This window comes from Ursus maritimus, unplaced genomic scaffold (genome assembly GCF_017311325.1).
Source record: "Ursus maritimus isolate PB19 unplaced genomic scaffold, ASM1731132v1 scaffold_3, whole genome shotgun sequence".
NCBI classification, from domain to species: domain Eukaryota; kingdom Metazoa; phylum Chordata; class Mammalia; order Carnivora; family Ursidae; genus Ursus; species Ursus maritimus.
In genome coordinates, this window is record NW_024425563.1 from 70,156,578 (window position 1) to 70,177,153 (window position 20,576).

General features: G+C 34.7%; 1 protein-coding gene across 1 annotated transcript in view; it reads right to left on the reverse strand.

The window, feature by feature from the left end:
* Nucleotides 1-20,576, reverse strand: part of AKAP9 (A-kinase anchoring protein 9) — a 157,009-nt gene that overhangs the window by 72,757 nt on the left and 63,676 nt on the right. The window contains exons 15-21 of the mRNA XM_008686305.2: nucleotides 17,568-17,664; nucleotides 16,289-16,381; nucleotides 8,938-9,276; nucleotides 7,471-7,695; nucleotides 6,263-6,403; nucleotides 5,671-5,774; nucleotides 2,762-2,967 (exon numbers count right to left, since the gene is read on the reverse strand). Coding sequence (XP_008684527.2) covers nucleotides 2,762-2,967; nucleotides 5,671-5,774; nucleotides 6,263-6,403; nucleotides 7,471-7,695; nucleotides 8,938-9,276; nucleotides 16,289-16,381; nucleotides 17,568-17,664 — 1,205 coding nt within the window. The remainder of the gene's footprint in view (nucleotides 1-2,761; nucleotides 2,968-5,670; nucleotides 5,775-6,262; nucleotides 6,404-7,470; nucleotides 7,696-8,937; nucleotides 9,277-16,288; nucleotides 16,382-17,567; nucleotides 17,665-20,576) is intronic.

Here is a 20,576-nt window from a genome sequence, read left to right on the forward strand (position 1 = left end):
TGATGGTTATTCAAAAGTCCTTTAGTCATTTACTTTACAGATTTATACCATGGTCATTCCTTATCTTCCCAGATTAAGCAGGGTAGGTGATCCGACAGAGCATCCCCTACCGCACTGGGCTTCTGAAGATCTGTAGAGCTCCAACTGGAAACCACTGACTCTACTTTGCCTCTTACACCTGACAGACGAGTAAACTGAACTGAAGCCCTGGGAGACTGAGAGATTTGCCCAGGGTTGCAGAGAGCTGGAGTAAGAATCAAGGGCCTTCTGATTACCAACCCAGCATTCTTTCTGTCACATCACACTACTCCAAAAGGAAGCTGCAGCAGATGAGATTCAGTGCCTGGTCATCTGGGAAAATGAGGAGGGCCTAAATGAGATGAAATGGTCAAGGAGGGCCTGTCTGAGGAAGCAGCATTAGAGTATTCTAGGAAATAACTACTGTTGGCTATAGACATTTGGCCTTTATCCTAGAAACAAAAGGAATATTTAAGATACGCAGTCACTGAGGAGATTGGACGGTTGGGCTGAAGGTCCTAAAGGCAGTTTCCCAGGAGGTATTCACAGACTTTAGTTTCCCCTGAAAGTGGAAGACTTCCCAGGGGGGTTAGGCTAGCAACAAGCACACTCATGTCAATGGTTAAGTTCCAATGTCATCTTCCTTTAGGATTTAAAAAAATGTATTAACTTTATTGATTTTCCTATTACAAAAGTAATAGAGGTAAGCATTCTACCACTGAGCCATCAAATTCAGGCCTCAAAGAACTTTTCTTTCAACATATCCTAGGGGAACTTACTGTTATGAACTACTTTAATATTCACTCAAGTTCAACTAATTTCACAGTGGCTCAAAATCTCCCTTTAATTTCATAAACTAGGTTACTCTTATGAGGAAGCACACATTAGCAAATCAATTATTTACTCTTTTAGAGAGTTAACAAGTCCATACATGCATAAAATCTAAACAAGTTTGGACTTGAAAGCTGAAAATAGATCACAAGTGCTACTACCTAAAATAAAAAGTCATATATAAAAACTGAAAAGCAAATGTTGCTTCATAATCAGAATAAGACTGAACTTTTTCTGAAATATTAAATAAGACATAAAAGAAATATTTCAAAAGTTCCTTTTAGTTTTTACAATAAAGGCTCCATGAAAAATATGAAGGAACATCAGAAAAAATTCTTTCAAATGAACAGTGTCAATTTTTTAAGCCAATATATTCTTCGAAGTTTATCAGAAAATTCAGTTTTAAATGATAAATTCTATTAACTCAATATTTCCTTCAAGATGCAAAATGTATCTCTCAGTGTCCCCAGATGATATTAGTGGTCATCCTAATTAGTTTGATAAACACTTTTACGATAACACCAAGAAAGTATTACCTAATTCTTTTCTATACATCAAGATCTATATGTAGAAATAAAATAGCCCTTGACAGCTTAACAGAGAGTGAAATTAATTTGAAAAAATACTTCTACAAAGTTTGAAAAGAATGAATTTGAAAGAAAGGTTAAAAACTCAGTATTATTTCAGCTCTTATTTTATTAAAAGAGGTTTTTTTTTTCCAAAAAATTTTTAAGATTTATTTATTCATTTTAGAGGGAGAGAGAAGTGAGAGCACAAGTAGGAGGGGCAGGAGGAGAGGGAGAGAGAAACTCAAGCGGACTCCATGCTGAGGGTGCAGCTTGATACGGGGCTTGAGCTCATGACCCTGAGATCACAACCTGAGCCAAAACCAAGAGTTGGAGTCTCAGCCAACTGCACCACCCAGGCACCCCAAGAGGTTTTTAAAATTATCTTTGTACTCAACTGAGGGAGTTTTCTTTGCACTTGGAAACAGGCTACTGGCCAACTTGTAATTAGGTAAACCTTCTGTAATTGGGATAATTTCTTCTCATTTCTCCACATGAAACTTAGAATGCTCTCAAAAATCGCAAATATTGGCATTTTTAGAAGGTCAGCCTCTAACTGGGGAGAAATGCTTGGGTGTGGAATGGTAGTAAAGTATGGACTTGATCTGCTGATCCAAGAGTCCAAACCCTATCTTTCACCATCTGACAAAAAACTTTCTCACCTTTTGATTGCCTGATTCCCTCATCAATAAGGAATTAAAAAACAAGAGGTAGATGTCAGCAGTGTGAAAGTAAGAAATTCAAAAAGCCCGGCCCACACAGCTGGAGGAAGAGAGAATTAGAGCTATGTCATGTCAAGACCTAACCTCTGGATCCACACTTATTCTGTCATACTTCAAACCACTTTTCCGAAAGGAAGAAAGGAGCTAGCAGAGGACAGACTAAAGATCAAGTCTTGGGTTTCTTACTGGGTTTCTTATCAAGACTTTCTTCTAACCATCTCAACAGATATGCGAACTGATGCTTGATTCTTAAAAGCTCTTTATTTCTAATATAATAGGGTGGTTTCAGGATATTGCCAATACCTCATGGCTATTAAGTCCTGAGAAGTAATGTGGGATTTTTCTTTTATAATGGAGAAATTAAACAGTCTCTGGTTTATACAGCAGAGTAGTTAACCCTGAGTATGTACAACAACAACTCCAAAACACCCACTTGCAAATGCCATACAATAACGATGTTTTGAGAATACTGGCTCTGAAGTATTTGTGTCTGAAGATTTTTTTGTTGGAAAAAACTTTAATACTGTCTCTTCTGTATTTTCAACACATAGCAAAACTGCCTTGAATTCAGAAAGATTTATTGAAGATAATGATGACAGTCTCAACAGCATATAAAACTAGTACCTCCTGTGTGTTCCTCATGGATACATGACTTTATAGGTGCCTCTGCTTCTGATCTCCAAATCAAGCTGGCAGATGACTGGACCTTACTAGATCTATCTAAAATACCAAGAACATGGCGACCAATTGTTTCTTCAACAGCTGCTGTTGTCTTTACAACTTCTAAGAGGATCTTTAGAAGTCTGTTATTAGCTTTCTGGAGCGCAAACCTGTACAGATAAAGAAATATTTATTAAAATGTTTAACCATTTCGAAGCAAACATTTTGCTTATGTCCCAAAAAACTGTACCACAAAATATCTGACTTGAAAAATAAAATACCATACAATCTTCTCTACTAAAATAACATGCAATCGCACTTTAAATGAAGTGCTTTTGTTTTTTATTTATTTAATAATTACATTATAAAATTTGTTTTCTTCTAAAAATTTTTGGTCCATCAGTAAACTTTTTTTTTCCTTTTACAAATGTGCAATACTTCACTGATCTTAAAGAAATCATATAGCTAAAGTTTTAAGCTAGTGAAGTTTCTAAATTAGAAGAACATTTTAAGGAGATACAAGTTAAGTTTTAAAAATTGTGGTAGTATCCAAGCACATGCAAGCTGATAATACCATTTATGGTTCTTGTACATGTTTCACATTTAATTTTTTTTATGTGTCAAACAATATAATTTAAAATGTAAGTTAAAAATTCCACCAGAAAAATGTATATTTCTACAACTTCCTGGTTGATAATCTAGACAATTAAATTACAAAAACAGGCAGAGACTTGTTTTTAAAAAGATCTGTTGTGCAGTATCACTATCTGCCAACACCAGAGGGAATATCATAAGACATTCTTTATTATATCTGCTCCAGAGACACAAATTTCTCGAGTTACATAAACCACATTCATTTCAGCTAGTAAAAGGAGCCTATTTTCAATCAAATGGAATAGTGCATTTGTCTTTTTAAAAAGATGTCAAACATTCTCCTTTTCAAAAACACTAGAAAATACTGCTAACCACTCACACCTAAATATCTCAGCAAAAATAATCACTGTTAACATTTTAATGCCTTTCTAGCCTTTCCCTCCACCTCATAAATACATTTTAAAAACAAAAATAGAATTATCCAGGACAGGGGCGCCTGGGTGGCACAGCGGTTAAGCGTCTGCCTTCGGCTCAGGGCGTGATCCCGGCGTTCTGGGATCGAGCCCCACATCAGGCTCCTCCGCTATGAGCCTGCTTCTTCCTCTCCCACTCCCCCTGCTTGTGTTCCCTCTCTTGCTGGCTCTCTCTACCTCTGTCGAATAAAATAAAATAAAATCTTTAAAAAAAAAAAAAAAAAAAAGAATTATCCAGGACAAAGAGTTTTTGTAAGTTTTGTTTCTTTGCTTAACACAAACATCTTTTCACGTCAAGAAATATAATTCCATAAATGCTGATTCAGTACATTATCTGATTAATCTTCTGAATAACTAAATAATTCTCTTGTCCTGATTGTTTAATTCAATAAGAGTACTACAGTGGCAAACTTTATATTCAATACATATAGATAAAATAAGAAACTTTCATGGTAAAGGTCCTCTGCCTTAAGATAGTTTGCTCTCTCAACTTCACACTGTGGGAGATCACCAACAATCAGGTTAAAGGATATCTATTTTCACGGGCACATGACGTAACTATTTTAAGACAAGGTAATAAACGGACAAGTTTTTCTTCAGTATTTGTCAAGCGAAAGAGACAGTTCTATTTTTGTACCTAGATCAAGTTCTCTGCTTACATGAGACCAGGACATTAAAAATAAAACTCTAAGTAATTTAGTTAGTAGTAAGTCAGTCAAGGGTTTTATTTAACTTTTTCTTAGGTTTTGTTCAAGCCCCAAACACCTCAGGATTAGGACAATATGAAAATATTTCTAAATAAGAGAAATGATTAAAATTAATATGAGGTAAAGAGAAATAAATATGAATACTCATTTATTAGCACTCGCTGCAAAAATTCCTAAAAATTAAACACTACATAGTTTTTAAAATATACCAATCAGAGATAAATAATATAAAATAAACAAAATGTTTATTTTATATTGCCATGGTAACTCTAATTTTCATACACTGTCTTTCTTGTTTGAGTTCCATACTGACTGTGTTCCATACTGATGATCCAATGGGGAAGCCAAAATCTTAGGGGCCAAATTCCTCCATGCAAGCTGAGGAAGGATGTTAGGAGGACACAGAGGGTTGACAGTCACAGAAATTGGAAAAGGAGGAAATTAAGTTAGTAGATATTAATTTAATTTAAGATTAAAGAAATTATTTTCATTTGAACAAAACAAATTTTAAAATATTATGCTTACAGTCCTTAATATGGGGGTGAATTCTCATTTAATAGTTTACATTTTTATATTAACGTCTACAAAGTCAAGTCAGGGAAAGTTTTGTTAACTTAGGATCATTAATTTATTCCTCTATAAAAGTGGGTTATGGATTAAAAGTTCTCATCTGATATGCAGTAAATGAAAAAGAAGCTAACTGTAGACTATCACACTTCGTTTTTTTTCTCATCACAAGCAAGGGGGTAGCTTATATTGAATGCATGTCCATATAACGAAGAATACACTCACAAGTGCAATAGTGTTTTTTAGGATAAAAAATGGCATATGAGCAGAATAAAATTAATTAAGAAAGGTTCAATAATCAAATAATGCCTTATCATTTACTAAGTACATGGTCGATATCCAAACAAAAATTACTTTACACAATAAAGATTTAAAAAAATTTTTCTTCTTAAAAATCAAAAATTGACAATTCTTTACATTCACAGTAAAATGGACAAATAAATGTACAAGATCAAAATAAGGACAAATAAAGTTTACCACATTGAAACAACTATTTATTTCCCTTTCTATAAAATATACACATTCTATATACCTTTCATTGGTCAGAATATCATGAGGCACATCTTCAGGTTTTCTGTCTGACTCCTTTTCTTTAAAGGTCTGTTCTTCAATTTCCTCTTGGTTTTCATTTCCATTCTGCTTAAGTTTGCGCAAAGGTAGAGAGGACAAAACAGAAAGAAAACCTATCATCTTGGAAACAGCATGTCGTTCTTCTATATTGTTATGAAGTGAGATAGAAATCTCTACAGGCAAAATAGATATCTTTGAAATAATATTTAACTATATTTTATTAAGGGATTAGCATTATCAAAAAAAGATAAGGCAACCCAATGCAGAGACGAAAAGAACTTTAATGGGTTCAAGCTAGTGCACACCCTAGTATGACATCAAGTTTGTTAGGTTGCTCCCTGGTGAAACAATAGTTGCTGCTATAGCAATGTCCTATGCAAATTACCTTAAATAGAAGGTAAAACATCTTGACTCCACCTACCTTGCATATAAACAATCACAAATACATTAAGCTCACAACCTATAAAAAATACATTCCACACCAACAACAAAGACAAACAGATCCTACTGCATTGACGATCCATTGCTCCTAGGTGGGCCAAAGTCCATACTACCTGTGTTTGCGTACTGCTGTTGCGCAGCTCACAACACAGCTTCTCTCTTCCAGCTAGAGACAGCTGCTTTAGTGCTTCCAGCTCCTCTAAAAGCACCCTCTCTCTCTCTGAAACCAGGTTTTCATTATCTATTGAGGATCTCTAAATAAGAAAAAAGGTCATGAGAGAATACTGTTCGCGATAGAAGGAAAAAAAGCAGAAATAATTAGATTTCTTTTAACCCCCTGGAACCAAGAGGCTCTTTCTACCTATAAGTTACATCCCATGATTAGGAGTTAAAAGCATATATAAAGTTCAATGCAAAATTTCAAACTTAAAAAGCTAATTCAGGAATCTGTGAAGCTCAATATTATTTTCATATGCCAATTTTGCATTGAAAATTCAGAGGTTTAAATTCACAAAATGCAATGAAGAAAAGCAACATCAATTTTTCCAAATGATATGTTTTACGTTCAACTTTCAATTTTCCTATTATTCTATATTTGAAAGAACACATTTCAAAATTTCTCTATTTTTTAAAATCTCATTTTAGTTTAAATTTTCAAAACAAATTGGATAAATTTGTTTTTATAGGAACTTCTATATAAATATTTCTTGCTTTTCTATAATGATTTTGTGAGTACACTATATACAGCAATTGATAAGAATTTAGCTCCCAAATACCAAGGAGTAAGGAAAGGGATAAGAATGTTACGTAAATCTGTATTTCTCAAATCAAGAAGAGATGTTTCCCTGGAGAAAGTTCCAGAAACATACTGCTTCAGATTCCCATTCATGATTAAAAAGATAGATTTAAGATAGATAAAGGTAAACCCTGGAGATGCTAATTGGTGGACTCACGAAACTATAAATGAACATGGGAAAAATGACTGTCAACTGCACCTTAGCACAAAGTTTCCAAAACTGTCAAAGTACTTTTGTTGTGTATGGTCAGTGGAATGATTCAAAACAAACATTCAAACAACCTTGTAGCCACTTTTCCAATGGCTAAAAAGGCAGATAAATAAATGGCACAGAGGCAAGCCACTCCAAGGTTGAGTCAGGTGTTCCTAACAAGATCTAAGGCTGCTGTGCTGATGGAGTTCATTCCTGATGTTAAATATTTGTATTTATTCATATCTTGGCAATAATTTTGACTTTAAAAAAAAAAGGCTATTAAAGAATACTGTTATTTTAATTGGGGAGAAAAGGGACTCTAAGCCCCATACCTGGGCTAACTGTCTATTCAGTCTCTTAATCTCTTCTTGTAGCTGTTCCTGGTCTTCTCGCTGTCTCTCCATCTGGCGCATGTGTGCCTGCCTTAATAGTTCTGTTGCCTGCTGATGTTCTTGGTATTGTCGTACAAGTTCCTGCCTCATATCTTCCAACTGTTCTTCATTTAACATTAGTTGTCTAGAAGCATCAATACTTGATACCAAAATCTCATCATGGATCTACAATAGTTAAAAAAAAAAAAGCAGCAATTATAAAACATTTCGTGGAAATCTGTCAATGTCGACAACATTAGAAACAAATACGAAAGCAATTTTAACTCCACAAAGCACCTGATTTTTTATCCCCATTGCTAAGCTAAAACATAGAGTAAAAAAAAAAAATTTGTCTTAATTATAATTCCAATTCGGTGTGAAGTTAGTTTATTATCATTACACATTATTCTCTAAAAGCAAAATAGCTGCTTAGCATTTAGTTTAGATGCAGTCTGATTCTAAAGAAGAAGAAGAATAAAGACTAAAAATCCTCAGGATGGCTTCTACTCTTAATGAAGCTGTAACTCCATTATCCCTCTCGACATTTTATGATGAGGAGATAATATAAGTGGAATATTTATAATTAAAATTAAATTTATAAAACATGAAAAATTTTACCTATTTATATTATGCAGTGGTCATCACAGTACTGCTTGCTAAGAAACAATTTTCGATAATTTGGAAATAAATCTTTACATCCACTTTCTCAAACTCATAAGAAATCATCTCCTTAATGAAGTTCACAAGTACTTCAATTCCCAAAGAACTATTACTTAAATGAATAATTGCTGGTAAATTAGAGAGGTTTTTACAACTACCTTAGTTTTGCCCTTCATGAAGAAGTTGATACATTTTATTTGAATATGCCTCTAAACAAGACATAACCCACCCTGAACATTAATAAAAAATTTGAATTTAGATAATTTTAAAACATAGGATTTACTACTTTCTGTTAAACGCACAAACAGTTGCAGTATAGACACAGAATAGATCGTCCATTGATGAGTAAGTAAAGAAGAAGAGAATTAGTATATACAGAGTGTAATACTTTAAATTATCTTGTTAAACAGGTAGCTATGTCCTTGTGCTATTATCACATTAAATGACGCAAATATTTTATTCATACATACTGCTAAACTATAGGATAATTAATCTTAAATTGACTGAAACAAAATTAATGCAAGTATAACTTATGAGATTTTACCATGCACAATATGTACAATATTAACAATACTATGAACCAGATTTGTCTTATTTAATAATATTGAATCGTTTATTCATATATAAATAATAAAACACATTCATAATGTGAATCCCTCGGTCAAGACTAGATTAGATAACTTCCTTCCCCATTAAGGAACATTAATTACCGGTAATATTTTTATAATGAAGGAAGCCACAATTTTTTATACAAGGAAGCACACTTACAGGTTCTCTGGCTATAAATGTTTCATCTTTGGAGAACATTTCTTCTGAAATAGTCAGTTCATGGTCCTTCGACTCTAGTATATCATCAAGATTATCACTGTTTGATAACAGAATTTCCTTTCCATCTTCTCCTAACTCCTTACTAAGTGGTTTAAATTCTTCTTTAAATTTCATGTCCACTGCTTCAAAAGTTTGACCCTGTGATAATTTCATTTCATTTAAATGTTCTTGCTGACAGAAAGCATGTGCTTGTTTTGACGATGTAGTATCCTCTTTTTCCCCAGATAGTCTAGATAGTTCAGTTTGTTGAGCAAATGCTATACTCATTGACACAATAACCTAAAGAAATAAAGTAAACAAAAAGGAGTAGATTTATAAATACCAGCAGGAATTTATTTTTTAATATTTTTTAAATTTAAATTCAATTAATTAACATATAATGTATTATCGGTTTCAGAGGTACAGGCCCGTGATTCATCAGTCTTTTATAATACCCAGTGCTCATTACATCACATGCCCTCCTTAATGTCCATCACCCAGTTACCCCATCCCTCCACCCCCTTCCTCTCCAGCAACCCTCATTTGTTTCCTATGATTAAGAGTCTCTTATGGTTTTTCTCCCTCTCTAGTTCTGTCTTATTTTTTCCTCTCTTCCCCTACGATCCTGTTTTGTTTCGCATGAGAGAGGGAATACGGTGGGGGGGGGCAGTAGAGGGAGAGGGAGAAGCAGACTCCCCTGCTGAGCAGGGAGCCTGACAAGGAGCTTGATCCCAGAACCTTGGGATCATGACCTGAACTGAAGGCAGATGCTTAACCAACTGAGCCACCCAGACGCCCCTCAGAATGGTTTTAAATTAAAAGAAATCCTACAAAAAGTGACAGAGATATTCTCTATTTTACACGCCTTTAATCTTCTCTAACTAGTGGTCAAGACCTCAAGACTAGCTTCTACTTCAATTTCCTGTCTTGAACCTGATCTGCTTGTCTCTGTCTCTCAATACTAAGAATGCAACACAGACAAAAAGATTTAAAAAATTGAAAATATGGAAGAGAAGCAAAGAGATATGAAGAACAGAGTGAGAATGTTCAACCAACATCTAATTATTGTTCCAGGAGGATATATTAGAGAATAATGGAAAGGAACTATTTCATGGGTAATAGGTGAGAATACAGAAGGCGCAGCTCCTAACAGTCAAGAAGACCAATGAATCTTGGAAGGACAAATAAAGAGAACATCAAAAAGTTCTTAGAAGTTTCCAGAATAAAAAGATGTATTAACTATGAGGGAACAACAATTAAAATGACATGGACTTTCTTAGCAGAAACAAAAGGAAGTCAGAAAACAATGAAAGGTTATCTTTAAAGTTCTGACATAAAAATAACTGTCAACTCAGATTTGAATGGCCAATAAAACCATCTTTCTGGAATAAAAGCAAAATAAAAACGTGAAATAAAAACAGAGTTTACTCCTAGTAGATTGTAAGTAAAAGAATTTCTGAAGTATGTCCCTCAAAAGACAGAAAATGATCCTAGAAGGAAGCTATTAGATGCAAAAAGGATTAGAGCATTAAAATTTCTTTCTGTAAATACACAGATAAATCTAAAAACTGACGGGTATAACAATAATTCTATCTAAATTGTGGAATAAAAAAACATAAGACAGAGACCTGTAATTCTAGTTAGCATAAAAGAAACGCACTATGGCCTCTCTCTCCCACAACTGAAAATTGGACAAAATACAAAAAGGAACTACCAGAGAACTCTGAAAAGTAAACAAAAGCAAGCAAACGGCAGAGGGCGTCAAAACTTGAAGAAATTTGTATGAAGAAGGTGAAACAGAACTTGTGGTCTGCCCCTAACTGGGCTATTAAAAAAAAAAAAAGAATTTACATTTTCCAGAATATTGTAAGGCCCAGTGTCCATACCATATTCAAAATGTTCAATATACAATTCAAACTTAGATGACATACAGTATGTTGTATGTCAAATTTGTTGCCAGCAGATTTGTTCTAAAAGAAATGTTAAAGGCAGTTTTTCAGGCTGAAGGGAAATAATACCAGAGGAAAACTTGAAGTCTGAACAACAGCAGCATATTCATTCTTCTCAAGTATGCATAGAGCATTCAACCAGAACATATTTAGAGCAATAAATTCAAGTAAACTGAAATCATACAAGGTATGTCTGACCAGAAAGAAGTAAAAATTATACGTTAAATTAACAGGAAGATATCTGAAAACCCCGAAAATGTGGAAATTTAACAACATACTTCTAAGTAGCTCATGAATCAAAGAGGATGTCACAAAAGAAATCAAATATTCGGACTGAATGAAAATATGTTGAATGCAGTTTAAAGGTGTGCTTAAAGGGAAACTTACAGCAGTAAATGCATGTATTAGAAAAGAGGATAGGTCTTTTAGGAAACCAGAAAAAGTGAGCAAATTAAACCCAAAGCAAGCAGAAACAAGTAAAAAATAAAGAAAAGCAATCAATGAAAGTAAAACAAAGGCAATTTTTTAAAAGCCCAAAAGCTGGATCCTTGAAAATACCAATACAATTGATAAACTTCCAGCCAGAATGAGAAAGGAAAAAAGTGAGAAAGTAGAGATAACATACAGATCCCACAGACATTAAGTGAGAAAGGAATAGTATAAACAACTTCACCAACATAAATTCAACAGTTTAGATGAAATGGACCAATTCCTTGAGTGACACAAACTAAAAAAGCTCACTCTAAAAGAAATAGATTACCTGAATAAAACAAAACCTATTAAAGAAACTGGATTCACAGTTTAACAAAGCCTTCTGTTAAGGAAAACTCCAGGCCCTGCTGGTTTCACTAGCAATTCTACAAAATACTTAAGAATAAAATAATACCACAGTCGCTGGGTGGCTCAGCTGGTTGAGTGTCTGACTCTTGATTTTGGCTTAGGTCATGATCTCAGGGTCGTGAGATTGAGCCCTGCATGGGGCTCCGTGCTCAGTGCAGAGTCTGCTTGTCCCTCTGCCTCTGCCCCTTTCTCCCAATATAAAATAAAATAAAATAAAATAAAATAAAATAAAATAAAATAAAACCAATTCTATATAAATTCTTCCAGAAAATAGAAGAGGGAATATATTTCAACACTCTGCCTGTGTAAACTAAGCTTAGCTGAGGAGGAGAAAAAAAAAAAAATCCAACCAAGCTGAATGGTCTTATTTTAAATTTGTAACTACTACTCTTGCATGAGCCCTTCAAGATCTGGGCAAATCTACTCAATTTCCCTTGTCTTATCCATTTTTTATTCTTTCTCCTAGACAGCCCTCTCTCCTTGAAGTTTCAATGTCTTATTTCCTTTCTCATTCTCAGGTGCTGACCTTTCTTCTTATTTTAGTGAGAAAATAGAAGCAATTAGAAGAGAACTTTCAAAGGCTCTAAATACCGCATCTGAAAACATCCTGAATCATGAACCAAATATTCTCTGCCTTCCTTCCTGTTATTATGGATTAAATTGCCAACTCCTATCTAATGGCAACCCTCCAGGGACTGCATTTCCTCTCCTCCCCTCGAGGACAGTGCTCCAACAACTGCTTCTCTCTCTCCTGAATTAGCTATTTTTTTCCTTCTCTCCTTAATCATTTCTATTAACAAAGAAATATGATATCTTTCTTCTTAAACAGAAAAAAAAAAAACCAGCAACAACAAAAATCTAGTGCTTGGCTCCCTCTATTACCCTTGAGCTACCACTCTATTTCTCTGCTCCTCTTTCAAGTAAAACTCTAATTCATATCTTCATTCTTCCCCTTCACTCTCTCAAATCCAATCTAATCAGTTTGTCTGCATCACCCCATCAAATGTGTTCTCGTGAAAGTCACCCATGATTTCACATTGTAAAATCCAATAATTAATTTGCAGTTCTAATCATTCATGACGTATCAGAAACCTCTGACACAGTTTAATACATTCTCTTCTCAATATACTTTTATTACTTGGCTACTGTGATGCAATCTTTTGTTCTTCCCATATTTAATTTACTGCTCTTTCTCTATCTTCTTTGTTCGTCCTCATTTCTCTGACCTCTCAACATTGGCATTATCCAGGCTCAGCTCCCAGATCTCTGCTCTATCTATAGTCACTACATTAGTGTTTTTCAAATTCTTTCACTGCAACCATGGTAAACACACACACACACACAACAATAAAAAAATATTTTATATTGTGACCTAAAGCGTACATAGGTACCCGTGTGTGTTTATTATTATTAGTTTTTAAGTAGGCTCCATACCCAACATGGGGCTTGAACTCACAACCCAGAGATTAAGAGCCCCCCATCTCCCAACTGAGCCAGCGAGGCACCCCCATGTGTGTGTATATTTATATAATTGAACCTTTCCATTATGTTATTATGTTAAAATCTTGGACCCAAACCAGTAAATTGATTTTACAACTTAAAGATGAGTTATAGGGCCGCCTGGGTGGCTCAGCTGTTGAGCATCTGCCTTCGGCTCAGGGCATAACCCTGGCGTTCTGGGATCGAGCCCCACAGCAGGCTTCTCTGCTGGGAGCCTATTTCTTCCTCACCCACTCCCCCTGCCTGTGTTCCCTCTCTTGCTGGCTGTCTCTCTCTCTCTGTCAAATAAATAAAATAAATAAAGTTTTTTAAAAAAATTAAAAAAATAAAGATAAGTTACAACTCAGTTTGAAAAACACTGCCCTATAGGCCACCATATTTTCATGTCTAGTCTTCTCTATTTCCTGAGCTCTAGATTTATATATCCAACCACTTCTTCAATATTTATTTTTAAACATTTATGAAGTGTCTGCATTTAATGGGTCTGGATTCTTATGTTGAAGGCCTACCACTCCTCTCCAAAAACTACTCTTTTGCAGTCTTTTCTGACACCTAATAGCAACTCCGTTCTTCCAGTTGCTTATGTCAAATAACCTAGAGCAATATCTTCCCCTGAAGGGCAAGCCCTTGTCCTTTTTCCTTTTATTTCTTCCTCCTGTATCCAGTTACATCTGCTGAGAAGATAAATCTGTGCCAGGATTTCACAGTATTTCACCAATGGGTCCTCTGACTGTGAGGCTGGCGGGACTGAATCAAACCGTCCTCTAACTCAGCAGAGCTGGCGGTTGGGCAAGCAGTCTTCACACCCCTACCAATTCTTCCTGGCCACCTCTTTGAAAAACCTCTTGAAACATTGACTTTTTCTTTCTCTTGTACTCCACTTTCTCAGAAGGTACTCAACCTGTTACCTTCATGATTTACTCTCTCACTTCCTTCAGGGTTCCTCTCTTATACCACTTTAAGAAGGCTTCTGTGATAACCCAGTATCATTAACATCATGGAATCTCATATGATCTATATTGGGAATCACCACTCCTTTGGGCTTCCTCTATACACTCTGTGCTTTTGAAACTAGGGTTCTCAATCTTTTTCCAACATCCTATCTGAGAGTATAGTGTAGAGCATAATCCTATCAGTACTGGTAGCTAATGTCAACAATCTACATTATTCAAGGATCAAGCTGGGCCATCAAACGTCTCTTGGACCACAGTACCTTGGATGTCTTTGGAACAGTTTTCAATGACCTACACACTTTGGTGCTCTGCTATCTGCTTAGATGACTGATGCCTTACAAAATATATTTATAGGAGCCTGGGTGGCTCAGATGGTTAAGCATCTGCCTTTAGCTCAGGTCATGATACCTGGGTCCTAGGATCGAGCCCCTCATCGGGCTCCCAGCTCAGTGAGGAGTCTGCTTCTCCCTCTTCTTCTGCTTCTCCCCTGCTCATCCTCTCTCTATCTGTCTCAAATGAATAAATAAAATCTTAAAAAAAAAACCCCAATATTTATAACATCACCATTATCACAGTAATAGGACAACTTAAAAATTTCATTTATGAGTCTTTATCATCTGCTAGGTGGTTTATGTAGATTAGTTCACTGAACCTTTATAAAAATTACTTATTCCTATTTTTTCCTCTCTCTTCACACAGAGAAAACAGACTCAGAAGTCAAGTAACTTTCCTAAGATCATAAATCTAGTAAGCCAGAAGAACAAGAAGTTAAAGCATGGTATATCCTACACCAAACCTCATGCTCTTAATTGTTATGAGGCCCTGCTATCACATTTCACTTGAGAAATTTCTGTAAAAGCTAAGTGCAACAGAAAATCTACATTTTTCTAAAGAACTAGATAATGAGAGCTATATTAGCAATGGTGTCTCACTTTTTACTTTGATCTCCAGGAAGCAAATATTCAACACATATTCAGAAGTGATTAAGTCCTTCGGCCCATATAGTTCCTTGGGTCTTGACTTCCTCTTCTTATTTATGTTTAACCTAATTCCTTACGTATTTCCTGTATACCTTATCAATCCTCCTCCTTTAAAGTGCACATATCCACTGGGATTGTTATACTGAAACAGTTGAAATATTATAAAAAAAAGCAGCAGAGAAAATCAGAAATCAACTGTTCCAATGTAAGAACCCAATCAGGTATATGCATTTTATTTTTTTAAAGATTTACTTATTTATTTATTTATTTTACTTGAGATAGAGAGAGAGAGAGAAAGAGTGTTTAAAAGAATATCTCTGGGCATAGCAGCTAAGAGTATCTATAGTTAACATCACAGTAACTTCTCTGGGAGGAGATAGGCTAAGAGAACATATAAAAGACTAACCACCTTCTACCTCATTTCCTACCATATTCCCCACCTTTAAGGGAGGCCAAACTCCATTACAAGGTACTATTCACAAGGTAACAAATTTATAAAGACTTGTTATGGCATTCTGAAAAGTTTCTTTCTTTTTTTTTAAGATTTTATTTATTTATTTGAGAGAGATTGCGAGAGAGAGCACCAGCAGGGGAGGGGCAGAGGGAGAGAGAAAAGTAGTCTCCCCCCTGAGCAGGGAACCCGATGTAGGGCTCGGTCCCAGGACCCCTGGATCATGACCTGAGCTGAAGGCAGATAGATGCTTAACCAACTAAGCCACCCAGGCGTCCCTGAAAAGTTTCTAATTACTATTCCATATCAAGAAAAAAATGTTGTTCTTAAAGAAAAATTCACAGAACATTCCACTTAAAGGAAATTGTGGTTAATAGCAGTCACTGACAATTTAAAGATAAGCTATGTAATGAAACTTTAAAAAAATAAAGTGCAGGGGTGCATAAGTGGCTTGGTCAGTGGATCATTTGACTCCTGATCTTGGAATCATGAGTTCAAGCCCCATGTTGGGTACACAGACTACTCAAACAGTTAAACTTAGAAAAAAAAAAAAAGTGCATGACTATCAATAAAATCTATGTTTTTTTGAAGGCTTGAAGGGAATAGAAACCATAATAACCTGACAAACTGTAAACTTACCTTAGCTACTTCTTCTTCTAATCGTTCTTGGTACTGTTTTTCCAGCAACTTAACAATATTTGTTTCCTGTTTCACTCCAAAGTCATCAGAAAACTAAATTAAAAAGCAAAATATAACATACTTGTTTATACTAATTATACACCACTTATTTTTAAACAACTACCCTCAAATACCCTCAAAAGATCAATGTTTCTTAGAAACGTCTGAGAAGTTATAAGTAAATAAGTTTTGGTTCTGCTCTTAATTAAAAACAATAATTATGGTGAATAATTCTAGTGCATTATTAAATAATGTACTTAGAAAAAATGTACTTACTACACTGAACTTAATGATGCTAAGTGAGAAATACATTTACATATTTTAATTACTAATATAGTTCTATGGTGCGATAAAGACACTTAAATATAATTATCTAATTTTAAGAATGTTAACAGTGGCTATCTTTGCTTATGAAATTATAAGCAAATTTTTATCTTCCTCTTAATATTTACTAATACTATCCAATTTTCTATAAATACAAATCACCTTTATAACTAGAAAAAACCATAAAGTTTTTAAAAATGTAAACATATTCTCAGCATCAAAGCATTTCATTGTTTACCAATTATCTGAATACTCCATATAGGATAAGCATACAAGAATCAAGATATGTAGCCAACACCTCTCCTCTGCATCCAAAACAAGAGAAAGCAATGATCTTTGTTTTCTACAGGAGTTAAAACTAAAAATCTACTGAATTATGATCAGGGTTTTGCAGTTCTAAGTTTCAGAAAAGTGGCCACGAATTGGGAGTATACACAATATTGAGGACAGGCAGAATGTGGTTTAGCCAGCTGGCCTATAATGTAAAAGATAAGGGGCTTTTATATATCAGATGGCCTGTGCTGAAGGAAGCCTCGTCTATTGTCCCAGCCATAGAATCTTTCAGGAATTCTGAGGATTCCTAAATTCTATTCTAGAGGTGGTCTGGCTCAATCCTATGGTGGCAAGAAAAGTTGTTGGCAAGGGCACTGAAACTAATTTTACACAGCTAATGACATACAAAACAAGACAAATTTTAAACTAGAACATATTGGGGGGGGGGAACCTCTGAATTTTAACTCTGTGTTAGTCCTATACTATGAAAATACATTAAATTTCTTCATTTATATACTCTTCTGGGTCTTTTATATAAGGTATTATCCTCTTATTATGCTTACCTCTCAGCAACTATTAATTGGATAAAAATGAGAGTAAGAAAAATAAAATCAGTGCATACAACAGTTTAAAGACATAATACCTCTACTGTACCATCCACGTTCTGGTTTAGACAACTTCCAGGATATACTGTTTTCCGGACATCAGATTCAGTAATCACCACTGAATCAATGGAGAAACTAAACATAAATGAAAGAGTGAAGGAATTAGAGTTGTGAATTTTACTGTTAGTTCAAACTTACAGCAGGCATAAAATGTGTATTAGGGCAGGGGCAACAACCATGACAGATCAAGAGTTACAGGTATTAAGACTTAAATAGTATTTTTGACTAATTTCTCCATTTAAAACTAAAGTAACAAAATTGAATGAGAGAATATTTCAACAGATCACCTTTTAATTTTATGCCATTTTATAAATGTGCTACAAATATATGATATAGAGCTATTTACAGGTACAGACATTTTTAAAAAGTTGTCTATGATATTACTGAGTAAAGGTCTATAAAATCTCATTTTTATTAAAAAAATTATTTATACACACATACACAGAAAAAAATCTGGATGAATACACGCCAAAAGTAACAATGATTACCTCTAGTGGAACTGGGGTGCAGAGGCAGGAAAAGGAAGATTCTTAATTTATACAGTCACTTTCAGATTTTTTTTGTTTTTAATCTATTCATTTAGTTTTTAGTATTCATGTTTTTATTCTGTATTGTTTTACAAGCATTATTTTGTAAAAAAAATTTTTTCTTATGTTTAACTTGGGTCATAAAAACAAGATTAATATTTAGCAACCATGGGAAAAGGAATAAAGGGGCAACTTATAATTTTTTCTGGCTAATTTCTCACTTCTATTTTCATGTGCACCCACGCTGCCTTCTTTATTCCGCCCTCCTCTTGCCCAGCTCCTCCTTTCTCTCTCCTATCCTTTCGTTCTGTCCCAAATTGGCCAGATACAAGTTATCATCAACCCACTTCAAAACTTACATAACTAACCTCCTACTGACAGACATTTGTTTTCAAATGTTCACTATTACAAATAATGCTACAATATAAATCCTCATAAATATATCGTGCACACGTTTGTGGATTTTCTGTATGGTAAATCTTATAAATAACTGTTAGGCTTAGTTTTTAAAATTTTAACATAATGCCATATTCCAAAAAGTTACATTAATTTTACTCCCCTAACAGTATCATTTAGGTATTTACTTAAAACTTCAGCAACACGGAGTCTTAAGAGTTTTAAAACTTTGTTAGAACATGTATGCTTTTATTTTTGAGATGATATATCCTTCAACTTCTATTGGCCATGCAGATGTCTTCTACTGTGAACTGCCTATTCGTGTTCTAGGTTCATGTTAAATGATGGTAAAAACTCATTCCCTTTTGTTTCTTCTTCGCCCTTTCCTGGTTCTTCTGTCTCACAGTTTTGTCTGTTTCCTCACTGCTTCTTGCACACAGTCTTCTGATCCTTGGTTCCATGTTTTGATTCTTTTTTTCATAGCTTGGAAAACCCTCCTGATTATTTATCCATCTATTAAGACCCAAACTCTAATAAAAAAATGGTACTTAGTCCACAATGACTCCATTTTCTAGCTTTATAGCATTTGAAAGTGTTTATCCCAAATTCAAAAAATAAACTGGCTAAAACCAAACTCACTGCTCCCCTCTTATAATTAAGGTCCTACTCCCCACTGGCCTTACTTCTCTATTCATATTAATATACCATTATTCTCCATAGTCTCTAGCTCAAACAACAAAGGGTCATCTTTGCTTTTTCCCCTTCACTTTGTTCTCAACATTCCTTCTATTCCAATATCTGATATCCATCTCTTCATTTCCATTTCCCCTGGAACCACTCCAACAGGCAATTATTACAAAAATGTGCAGTGAACGATGCCACACAGACATAGGTTTAAACTCCAGCACTTTGGTTCTATCACCATGTTATATTCCTCAACCTACTACTTCTTAAAAATTGTTCTTTTGTAGTAAGTACTATTTCAATGATTAGATTGAAGTCCCTTAAGGGAAAAGGCCACTTTATATAGATCTAAAGCTTCCTCCATGGCATCTAGCCAAGGCTTGTTCCAGTCACTATTTCATTTAATCCCCGCAATCTTAATGGTACTTTTATTGTCACTAATATTATTTAGATATGTTCAAATAATCTTCCCAAGATCATATAGCCAGTAAAAGGTTAAATCAGGAGTCAAATGCAGATCTGACTCTTAAGCCAACAGTCATTCCAAGAGGCTCTAGTATACCAGCTCCAAATATGTTAATTATTTTTTAAAACTAGCTCAAATCTGTTTTAGAAGAACAGCATACTCTTTATTCACATACTCTTCATTCAAAAAGTATCATAATTGTATCCAAAAATGTGATGACATTTACAAGAAATAACTTTGACTCATCACTATTAGTAGGAGTGAACATGGGTCAGTAAACCTCTTTTGGAGGGGGTGGGAGAAAACTAATGGTCTTAGTTGAAAGGTACTGTCAACACACTTCCACTGAGTATTATAGAAACTCTGAGAGAGGGTGGTGAGCTGGCAAAAGCTTAAATGCAATAATTGCAAAATAAGTCTCCATTTCCAGAAAACTTCCCTTTCTTCATGCTTTAGAGAGAAAGCATCACTAATTAAAGGAAGGCTACTTGAAACACTGTAGCTGATTATTAGAGACTTCCTCTACTTATTTTCTTTCATATCAGAAAACCCAAAGTAGTAGTTTCTAAACGTCAATCCATAAACTATCTGCATCAGAATTATCTTGTTACAAATACAAATACCCAGGGTCCATCTCAAAGCTATTAAATCTGATTCTCCAAAAGTATAATCCAGTAATCTAACTTTAAGTATTCAAAAACCTCTGGTGTTTCCGATGCATGGCTAAGTTTAAGAGCCACGGATCTCAAATAAGATGAAAGCTTTATAAGGCTGTGCCAAGGCTGGGTGAATAATTCCAAAGCCTACATACGGGCTCTGAATAAAAGAGGAGAAACAGACTGCTTCCAAAGAGGTGTGGACGTTCAGTATTTTGTCTCAAAGAAGAGAAAATATTTTTGGCTTGAGGTTCCATT